Raw genomic sequence first — 11769 nt, 5'->3', positions numbered from 1 at the left:
ACAACCTCCTTCCCTCAGTTAGAGCATTGAAGATGGGTCGAGGCCGGGTCTTCCAACATGACAATGACCCGAAGCACACAGCCAGGATAACCAAGGAGTGGCTCTGTAAGAAGCATATCGAGGTTCTGGTGTGGCCTAGCCAGTCTCCAGACCTAAACCCAATAGAGAATCTTTGGAGGGAGCTCAAACTCCGTGTTTCTCAGCGACAGCCCAGAAACCTGACTGATCTAGAGAAGATCTGTGTGGAGGAGTGGGCCAAAATCCCTCCTGCAGTGTGTGCAAACCTGGTGAAAAACTACAGGAAACGTTTGACCTCTGTAATTGCAAACAAAGGCTACTGTACCAAATATTAACATTGATTTTCTCAGGTGTTCAAATACTTATTTGCAGCTGTATCATACAAATAAATAGTTAAAAAATCATACATTGTGATTTCTGGATTTTTTTTTTTTTAGATTATGTCTCTCACAGTGGACATGCACCTACGATGACAATTTCAAACCCCTCCATGATTTCTAAGTGGGAGAACTTGCAAAATAGCAGGGTGTTCAAATACTTATTTTCCTCACTGTAAGTGAGGACACGCCTAAGCAAAAATGTCCAAATTGGGCCCAGTTAGCCATTTTACCTCCCCGGTGTCGTGACTTGTTAGTGTTATGGCAAAGAACTGTCTGAGGATCTGGAAAAAAAGAACGGTTGCTCTACATAAAAATGGCCTAGGCTCTAAGAAGATTGCCAAGACCCTGAAACTGAGCTGCAGCACGGTGCCCAAGACCATACAGCGGTTCAACAGGACAGGTTCCACTCAGAACAGGCCTCGCCATGGTCGACCAAAGAAGTTGAGTGCACATGCTCAGCGTCATATCCCGAGGCTGTCTTTGGGGAAATAGATGTATGAGTGCTGCCAGCATTGCTGCAGATGTTGAAGGGGTGGGAGGGTCAGCCTGTCAGTGCTGAAGGAGTGAAGTGATAAGAAGGATTTTAAAGAGGCGGTATTATGCTTTTTGTTTTTTTTCCCTCTCCTTTATTGAGTTATATACATTTTTTGGGCATGTAATAGTGTCAAAAAGTGAAAAAGCCCAAAGTCAAGCCCAAAGGGAGTTCCCATCTCCCACAGAAAACTCTGCTTTGAACTTCCTGAAAACAGCTTGTTTGTAGTTCAGCCATTTCCCTTGGAATGAAAGGGATGAAAGCTAAATGCTCCTCATAACGCTCCAACACCCTCAAAAACACCAGTGGAAAAACAGTGAGCTGCAGCACACACCTCCCTCTGTCGCTAAAACGAAGCCTTCAACATACAGGGTGAAAATAGGAGCTGCAGCAATGTGAAGAATGACAAAAATATGGTCTTTGTTGAAAATTAAACCATGTAAACCTGTTTTGGCACAACCCCTAAATAAGATCTTGAACCTGAAAATGAGCATAATACCACCTCTTTAAATTCTATTCTGCATTTTACAGAAAGCCAGTGCAGAGAAGCTAAACCAGGAGAAATATCTCTTTTTCCTGGCCATCCAGAGTAACTATATCTTTGGATAATGCGTCTCTGAGGTGTTTAGGCCCCAGTACAATGACTTCAGTTTTCATATAATTTTGTTTTTTCTTTTTTTTACAGCACACACTTTACGAAACAAATAGTTAGCAGAGGTGAAAATGAAATATCAGAATCAGCTTTATTTGCCAGGTACATGTACACATACAAGGAATTTGACTCAGGATTATACATTGCTCACAATGTGCTTACTAATAATACAATATGAAAATCACACACAGACTACAGTATAGAGAACACATATATATACTCACTATAAACAAAAACAATATAGACAGATTGAGACAATAGTGGATCGTCCACCGAAGATAATATCTTCCGATGCCAATTTTGATCCAATTTTTGACTGATTTCTTTGCAGCAGTTATGAAGGCCAAGATAATTTTACAGAAAGGACTGGGAAATTTGCATTGTGTCATCATTCAGTAGAAGAAGTAAACATACTTTTCTAATGGAGCACCTAAAAAGTGGCTTTGCTCAGTGGCTTTATCTTTGTGGTAGAGTGTATGGGTAAGAAGCAGCCACACTGTCAGATGGGACTTATTTGCTCGAATGCTTGAGTGTTATGGTGTTATCAGATGACCAAACTGACAAGTTCACTGAAATCAAACACCATTCCTCTTTCATTCCTCCATGTTTACAGCTGTGTGCTTAAGAGTGATGTTCTTCTCAACTTCAGCGCATAAACACCTTTTATGTGGTTGTCTTCAACTATGGACACACTATGACTGCTGGCTGTTATTCTGATGCCGTCACAAGGAGACACGGGGGCCTTTCTCATGTCCCAAATTTCTTCCTCCTTGCCCCCTTGATCCTTGACTCCTGGCAGCGCGTCTTAGTCCCTCCCACCCGAGATGCAAGCTCGAGGAGAGAGGAGTCGAGGAAACAGGCGTTTAAAAAAATGAGAGATCCTTTCCTCTGAGCTGTCATTTTAAAGCAACATCTATTAAATATGACCTGTTGCACAGCTGCATCATCTGTCCACTGTCTGAGCTGTGATCTCTGTCAGATGAGCAGACCAGCTGTCTGCACTAAAGGCTACAGATCAGATCATCACAATCCAGAAACGTGTCCGTCAACATTATAAGGCAAAGAAACATCTCGAGGTTCCAATAAAAATTCTAGCATCTGTTGAAAACAGTCACAGATTACAGCAGCCCAATCATTCACTACATATAAGTAACTTTTTTTGGCAGTGCGCCTTTTGTCTGTAAACAGTAGATCATTTCACCTGGCAAGGTGAGCGTTTTATTAATGATGCCATCGGGACTCTACTGTTGTAATGACCTGTGCAGACTACATGGGCACTATTAAAACATGAAACAGAGCAGATCAGTACTGAATACTCTGGTTGATATTACTGCCTAATAATTTGACTTCAGCAGATGTTTGCACTGTTTTTTCAAGATTATGGCAGATGAATTGGTGTGATGCGTGGATCGGAATACTCATATAGGCCTACACAAAAATCACTGTTTTACTGTATGAAACTGGACTGTGTGTGAGACCTTTTTGGATGTGTAGAAGAACACAGAACATGAATTAACATTAGATCCAGACTGATCCTGTCGGTGTGTCGGGAGATTTTTAATTATTAATTTATGTTGCTGTGGCACCTGCGTAAATGCGCACAGCGTCTCTGGTGAGGCGCTTCACCCAGCCAGCCGCTGTTCAGTGTACATTTTTATGATCCTGCTGCCCATCCACACATCACATTCAACAATAACAACATCAGTGATATCAAAGTGAGATGACATTAAGGAATGTGGGTAGAACAACTTTATGAGGCGCTACACAAACCGTAAAGGGCAGAACGTTTGATCACACATTTGATCATTTATATCAAATAATTAATAGAACAGGAACACTGCTCAGGTTATGGGTTGGTCCAGCTGCATGTCACACCTCTTTTAAACGTCACAGCGGCTGAAAAGACTTCCGCAAAGGATACGCAGATGTATCCTCGCTTATAGCTCCTCCAGGATGCCTCCTCCATCTTCCATCCTCGCTCCTTGATGTGCATTTTAGGAACTGAGATGTCCTTCACGATGGTGAGCTGAGATTGATTTCCGGGTTACAGGCTTGAGGATCGAGGAGGCACAAATTTGGGAAATGAGAAAGGCCCACAGACTTGATGATCATAACCAGTGTTGGGGTAGTTACTCAAAAAAGGTAATAACACATTAATAGTTTTTTTTTTTGTTTGTTTGTTTTTTAAGGAATTACTTTACTAGATTAATCACTGCTGTAAGTAACTAGTTACACTACTAGTTACAATACTTTTCAGATCAACACAAATCCTTGCTCTTAAATAATGCTCTTTCAGTGTTTCCTCTATATGCATTTCCTCTATATGAATCACGACCGCCGCTACTAAAATTCCCCACGATCATTAAACTATGCGCTTCAAATTTTTTTGCAAGCACGGCAGCACTCGATGCTCGGCTCGCTTCCTCTCCTCGTTCTATGCAGAACATACGTGACAGATGGTGTTATAAGAGCAGCGTAACTCTGAATCGGGAGGTGTGTAGCGAGTGTTTGATTGTCCGAGCCGCAGAAAGTGACGGTGAACGCGAGCGGAGGAAAATATTCTGGCAGTAAATGTACGGTGTCTGTTACAGTGTGTTCGCTTCTCAAGACCAAGAAAAGTCTGTTGTTTCCCACCTGCTGGAAAAGTGAAGCCGGTTAGCGCTAAGTTAGTGAACATCTCCCCTTCAGACTGCGCAGCTGAGCAGGAAAGCTTCTACAGCAGCTACAGAGCTGCTATGTAACTTAACATTAGCTCAATTTATAGAAAGTAACTGGAAGCTGTATTTTATTACTGCTTACTTGTCCAATGTTGAGAACATCAGGTACAGACTTAGACAAAACTGACGTAGCCTGCAGCTCTGTCCTGTACAGACTGATTCAATTATTTTTCAGTTTTCAGTCTGAAAAAGTGGTTTTGGAAAAGAAAGGAGGGAGGTGATTAGAGGAGCTGAGTTTAGTACTATTCAATTTTATTTATATAGCGCCAAATCACAACAACAGTTACCTCGTAGCGCTTTTCATAAAAGAGCATGTCTAGACCGTACTCTATGATGCTATTTACAGAAGCCCAACAGGGCTTCAGACCAAAGAAACAGACGAGGACCATGGTATCAAAACAATGAAAGGAACCTTTTTTGCAGCCATCAAGAGACGCTTCACTGACACGGGAAAAAACCCACTCTACTGCATTGCAACAGTACTCGATCCAAGGTTAAGTGTGTGCGTAAGTGTGTTGATCATGTGATGAGAGAATGATGAAAAGAAAATGTTATTATGATATCAACCTAAATAATCAATTAAATTTATTAAGATATTTTCCGACATTCAGTTACTATTTCAAACGAGCTTGTTTTTTCAAACAAAAACACTGCCACAGAGGCCAAAGAGATGGTGATGCAGGAGATGCAGAATGTGTCTGGAGGAGAGGCAGACAAGCAGGAAGATATGGGGGAACCACCTGCAAGAAAGATACGCAAGGCCCAGGCCAGCAGCACTCTGGAGAGTGTGTTTGATGAGATAGCAAATGCGCAAGCATCGACATCACTGAGCACTGCACCTATGGGTGCTGCCATTCAGTTAGAGACATACCTTGGAGAGAACACAACTTCTCGGGAAGACAAACCACTTCAGTATTGGAGCGTTAACAAAGTGCGGTTTCCCACACTTGCCCAAATGTCACGCAGATACCTCTCAGCCCCATGCAGTAGTGTGGAAAGTGAAAGGCTATTTAGCTCAGTGTCACATATTGTGGATGAAAACAGAAACAGGCTCACAGCTGATAATGCAGAGAAGCTTCTTTTCATCAAAAAGAACCTGCCCCTCACTTTTCCAAAAAAGGCTTAATCCTCACAGACAGCATTTACATATGATAACATACAGTGTCCTTTCATTTGTTCTTCAACAGTTTGTATGTTTAGTTATTCTGAAATTAACTGTGTCCCAAGTTAAATTTATGTGAAATGGGTAGCAGAAAATGCCGTGTTTGTTCAGGAAAAGTTGAATGTTAAAATGACAGCAACTGCATCAAGATGTATTTGTTACAGTCAGGTGAGAACAAAACATGCAAATAAAACTAACAAATTGTAAGAACTGTAATGGTATTATTAAGTGCTCATATCGGTACTCGGTATCGGCAAGTACCCAAATGTAAGTACTTGTACTTGGTCTGAAAAAAAGTGGTATTGGTGCATCCCTACCCGAATTGCCTGGCTGTTCGGCCGGTGTATGAATGTGTGTGAATGTTAGTTTCTGTTTGAGCACTTAGGCTCAGTGTGTGAATGTTGAATGTAGATGTAGTGTATGTAGAAAGGTGCTATACAAGTACGGAGCATTTACATTTACAGGCGCACTAGAGTATCGCTGTCCTTTCACAAAACATGAATACATCCTCGAAAGACGTCTTTCTGCGTCCTCTTGAAAGTCAAAAGTGAGGTCGGAAAAGTGTTACACAAACCGAAAAGGGACGTAGGATTTATTTTTCTCTCCTCTGTTATGCGGATAATTCAAAAACCAGTTCGCAAGTAATGCGATGATTTTGTTAGTAACTGTAATGTGATTACTGAAGTAATCAACAGTAATGTGTTACATTACTGCGTTACAGACAGAAGTAATCTGATTATAGTAATGCGTTACTTTCTAACGTTACCCCTAACACTGATCATTTTATTTAGGAATGGGTACTAAAAGCCACTAGTAAACAGGCCCCGGGGCTAAAGACTGTAGTATTATCACCCTGCAGCCTCTGCCTGCTGTGTTTCCTCCTACACACACATGAACTGCCATCTGTTCTGTGGCCAGTGTAGGCAGCTGGATTGTTTAAAATAGAAGCACATCTGTTCCCTCAGACGTGTGAGGATGAAAAATGTGTGGATTCATTTTGCTGTACCACCTTCTGGTGTGACCAGGCCCTAACTGTTATAGTGTACATAGCTGCACACGATTAGGCTCGTCACTGAGCTGGCCCCAGAAGGTTGTGTATGGACCCCAGGTCTATGTACTGACGGCAAATCAGAACTAAATTTGTATCATCCTCACTAAGAAATCCTGTTTTGCATTGTTATAGCACATGTCAGAGGGGAAAAAAGCACTGCAGGGGCATCTGTACCTCTGACACACTCATGTCTTCATGTTTGTAGATGACATGCCACATGCAGCTATGCTCAAATATGAACTAATCTATGTACATGTGTGTCCTTGTGTTTACCAGGTGCTACTCCGTGGTGGCTGATCTTTGTGTACTTCCTTGGCTCTCTGGTGATCTGCTTCTTGGTTATGCTGCTCTCACTCTACAGCTCATTCTGGTGCTACAAGACTGTCAAGTCAACTCTGTGTCCCCCCGACCAACTGCCTCCACACTTGAAGAAGGTGAGCAGTTACAGCCCACCGCAGACGCCACACACTTGTCTTATTAGAGCTGGATGTGTGTAGACTGCAGGCAGCATCTAGCTTATGTTTACATTTAGATATTTAAAGGAAAATTGGGATTTTAATAACCTGGGTCATAAATTTGGACAATTAAATGCAGTACAGGAAGGTTATTTGTTGTTGGTTAAAGAACATATAGCTAACCTCTAGATATAGCAGGTGATTATTCACAAACAAGTGACCAAATAATACATACATACATTTGTATTTCAGCGTTTATCTCACTAAAGTTTATATATTCAGTTCCACCAGAAGGTCAAACTCTCTTCTTTCCTCTTCCTCCTCCTCACCCTAATCCTCCCTCCAGTATCTTTGTGCCTCTCCTGGGTCTGACATTCCCCACCTCCTCTCCCCGGATTCTGAATCAGAGCTGTTGTGCGATAAGGTGACCGTCTGTCCAGAGTCACCGGTCCTGGAAATCCACAACCCTGCCCCTGAGGCCCTGCCGGTTTTGCCAGCAGACCGGGAGCCAGACAGCAGGTCAATCTAATCTCTGATGCAGCTCATGTGTTACTCTAATGTTTACAAAGCACACATGCATTTAATAACAAATGACTGATTGCATTTCATTTTCAATAATTCAGCCAGTGTTAGACTCCACAGTGGCCCCACATGGTGATATGTGCTGAATGGATATTTGTTGTCAGCGTCATAAATGTACCTTCCCCTTGATGTATTTCAGCGGCAGACACAGTCGTCAGGACAGCAGCAGCAGCAGAGACTCGGGGGTTTACTCCACAGGTGGCAGCTCCAGCCTGCAGCAGCCAAGCAGCAACCAATCCTCAGGACAGGCCCCCTTCGACATGGAGCAGGTGAAGATGCAGGACATGGCTTCAGGGCTGAAGAGTCAGCTTCTGACCGCAGACGAGGGCATTGTAGACATGTGTGTCTGAAGACATGCACGTGAAAAGACGTTAGCTGAGAAGAGCCTGAAGCAAGGATGATATTAAGGAAGAAAATGTGCAACATGCCTTTTCTCTAGCAGTCACTGTGAGACTGATAGAAACTGTGGAGAAAATATAAGAAATCACAAGATGATGACAAACTTGCACAGGGAACATCTTGATCTGCTGTCACTCAGTGTTTCCAGTTTCCAAGGAGGAAGGGTGTACTCTTCACTGTTGCAGGGTTCCTACACAGTAAGGAAAAATCTGGAATTTGATTTTAGTTATTTCCAGGCCTGGGTAAATATGTGGAAAGAGAGTATGGAAAAATATGTGTGTTTCCAGAGCTTTGCCCCTATTCTGTTCCCTAAAATATAAAATTCAAGAATTTCTGAAGGTAAATTGATCATACAAGCATTTTTCTCTTGGCGTTTGGAGCAGGCAACCAGCACAGCCAAATGTTTCCCACCATGTGCCAGAACACAGAGGTGCTTTGGTTTCTTATTTTACAGTTTGTGTTAATAATGATCTAGTCTCGCATAGCCAGACCTGTCCGCACCTGGTTTTAGCCTGCCAGTGCTGGAGAAAGGTTGGGCTAAATCCATTATTGTTCTGGTATAGGGGGGCTCCAATTGCCTCACAGTGGCCGTTGCCCCCATGGCCACGTGTTGGCACCACCACTGCCAGAGTGAGCTTGATGTCGTCAAGGGCAAGGCAAGAAGTATGGCGTGCGACTGAACGATGATCACGTCACACACCACGTCCCACAGCCCAGCTCTGCTCCAGGTGCCTCATAACTACAGGGTCTTAAAAAGTCTGTAAAGGTGATAAATCAGTTTCGCGAAAATTAAGGCCATTTAAAAAGTCTTAATCGCCATTTAACAAGGTATTCAATTGTGAAGATTTTTTTTCAATGTGAAATCCTGTTTATAATGCATAGCCAAAAATACTTGGCAGTGAGTAGCGACTGTGTGATTCGACTCTGTAATGTTAGGCGCAGGGATCTACTGTGCGCCTGTTTCACTCTTAAACACTCCAAAAAATAGATCCATGCAACTGGAAAATGATTTACGAGTACAACCAACTGTAATCTCCCACCCCACCGGACCCTCAATGCTAATTGTTCAAAACATAGTCGGAGTGGCGATCAGGAGTAACGGGATTAACGGTCGCTCTGTGGCCACTTGAACAGCCCCGTTCCTGAAAAATAAGAGCGAGATGCGCCGCCAGTGGCTGAATCGGTGGGTTTGGCTATGGTTAGCTGGCTATTTAATTAAATTGGTGCCTTTTATTGATCGGGTTTAAAAAAGTCTGATGTGCTGCAACAAACAATACAAATATAAATGTTGAACTCATTGTTCTGCATAAATGGGTATGATTACTGACTAGTTAGTAGCCTGCCTAAAGTCAAGGTTGGAGAATATCATGTAGCCTAGAGCATTTTTCTTGCACAAAGACAGACTGAAACAGCTGTAATTTGAATTAATATTATTACAATATGTTGAAAAGGTATTGAATTTTACTTCCTGTATATACCCTGAACTAGCACATTCTGACATCTGCTACCAAATTAGATGATTAAAGCAACATCTTCATCTGCATCACAAATAACCAAATATTAAGTGTGTCTGAGGATCTAGTTATGCAGTGGTTTGGTCATCAGAAAAGTAAACCCACCGTGAGGACCTTTATGGCTGCATTCATCATCGTTTCCATGGATGCAATAAACACGACTGCCCAGACGCCATGAAAATTAAATGATTAATTTTTTTCCATCTCATTTTCGGTTCTTACTTATAAAAGAGAATAAAAAACATGGGGGGGGGGTTAATATAATATTATTTATTGATTATTTTAAGTCATAAGTCATATGAGTAGAGGCAGCACCGGTAAGTTTACTGATTATTATTGCTTTTAATGAGTTTATGTAATGAGCTCACAGGTGTTGATTAGGTAGCATTAAACAAACACAAGCAGATGAAGTCAAAGTCGACTGACTTCTTAAAACCTGGTTGTAGTTGCAGAGGAGTGGGAAGCTTTGAATGAACAGGGAGCAAATACACTCAATTACCAGTTTATTAGGAACATCTAGCTCTGCAGAAAGTTCTCTCATAATGTTCAGTTTTTGTTGAAATAGTTTTAGAGACTCCTGTGGTTTTTGGGGCGGCTGAATTGCATTGTGTAATTGTACAGGTGTTTTAAATGGGTGGACAAAATAACAGAAACACGTAGGTGTCGTTGCCACTTACTGACAAAATGATATTTAGAATTGTTCTGTTTAGCGTGTTGCTAAAATGTGTGGTGATTTAGATGAACTGGAACAGAGAAATCCTCTTTAAACAGGGTACTTTGACTGAGTGATTTCTTCTGATATCCAGAAATCCATCCAAAACAACATCAAATGGAACATTTTCCATCCAATTTCATACTGAACTCGTTCTGCGTTGTTGTTGTTTTTTGTCTTAAACAAAAGAAAGGAAGGATTTTATTTCTGTCCTTTCTGTTCTCCTCTAACCAGCAAAGAAATTCAATATGACTTTAGACCCAGATAAAACTTCCTAGTAGTCACTATTATGAAAGCAAAGTTTTAGCTTTTGTGTGCATATAATGTGTATGTGTCTCCTGAGATAAGCTTGTATTCATTCTAACAGGAGCATTTGAATACATTTATGATTCTTATAGAATCTTGGTGGCATATTAGTTACATTTGTTCTTACGAGATATTTGAGACTATATTTTCTTCAAATTTGTCATCTGGGTTTTATTATTTACACCCCTGTTCGTCTTTCATGCCTGGTTTTTGTTCTTTTTAGTGAGAAGCTTGGTTATAAAAGAACTTGCATGTACACATGTACAGTTGTACATACAGGCACAGTTAAGTTAGTCTTGTATGTTAACTTCAAAGTTTTACCTCACACATTTATCTGGATCATTTACTTCACATTCCAAAAAGATGGAAAGCTGAGCAAGCGTATTTTGTGAATAAATGGAGCCGGGAGCGGGTCGTCTCTGCTCTGTGTACTTGTACAATTTATTGAAATACTTTCATCATCATCTGCTTTATAACAAAAAATATGAATTGCCTTTTCTGCGTCTGCAGTACTAGGATGTATGGCTGATATTCTGAGGCAGCAGACGGTAAGGAAATACACAAAACAGGAACAAGTCAAACCGATCTGCATGTGGAATGCGATGGTAAACAAACGAGACAAATATCAAGTCAGGGCAATTCAAATTAATGTAAAGTTTTCAACACCACAAAATGGACAAATGATTATACTTTTGGACAACTCATTTATTAAATGTAACTTTCATTTCCAGAAGCTTGCTCTTGCTTGACTTGTTGCAGTATTTCCAGTCTGTTATGCCTCAGCATCCTGCCCATCACGGTCTGTTGCTACGTCTGTTGAAATTGTATATAAGCATGTTGCGTAGCAGTGTACTGGTGAAGTGCACAAAGCAGTGGTGATGTCACTGTATATGTCTGGTCTCACATCTTTGCATCTACTGCACCAATGTTAATGGACAATCATAAAAATGAAATAAATCCTGTCTCATCAAAGCTTTGTGACAGAATGAGTGTATTTATTCTCACACACAAGCATCCTGAGCTCCACATTGCTCACCGTTAGAGCTGATACACTGATCCCAGGGTTAAAGTATCTGGGGTAAAGATTACTTTACCCAAGTTCAGGCCTTTAGTACCTGTATCTGGTCTTGAGACATTTTATTATCTTGGACTTGTCATAGTCTGCTGGGTGTTTTTACACGGACTTGTCTCGGTCTCAGCTACAGGTCTAAGGTCTTGACAAAGTCCAGCTGGATCTCTCAAAAAGGGTTACTTGTGGTTCCTAGAGTCTCCAAAAGTAGAATGGGAGC

General features: G+C 41.4%; 1 protein-coding gene across 1 annotated transcript; it reads left to right on the top strand.

Moving 5' to 3' along the window:
- Positions 1–6788: 6788 nt before the first annotated feature.
- Positions 6789–11452, top strand: LOC123956733 (interferon alpha/beta receptor 1b-like; the record flags this gene model as incomplete). The annotated part of the gene is given in 3 exon segments (XM_046029119.1): positions 6789–6946; positions 7314–7486; positions 7689–11452. Coding segments are annotated over 3 exon segments (542 nt in total), but the record flags the coding sequence as incomplete, so codon positions are not given.
- Between the last annotated feature and the right edge of the window lie 317 nt (positions 11453–11769).

This window comes from Micropterus dolomieu, linkage group LG18, assembly GCF_021292245.1.
Source record: "Micropterus dolomieu isolate WLL.071019.BEF.003 ecotype Adirondacks linkage group LG18, ASM2129224v1, whole genome shotgun sequence".
Taxonomy (NCBI): Eukaryota; Metazoa; Chordata; class Actinopteri; order Centrarchiformes; family Centrarchidae; genus Micropterus; species Micropterus dolomieu.
Note: the sequence above shows the minus strand (reverse complement) of the source record. Positions and strands in the feature narration are given on the sequence as shown.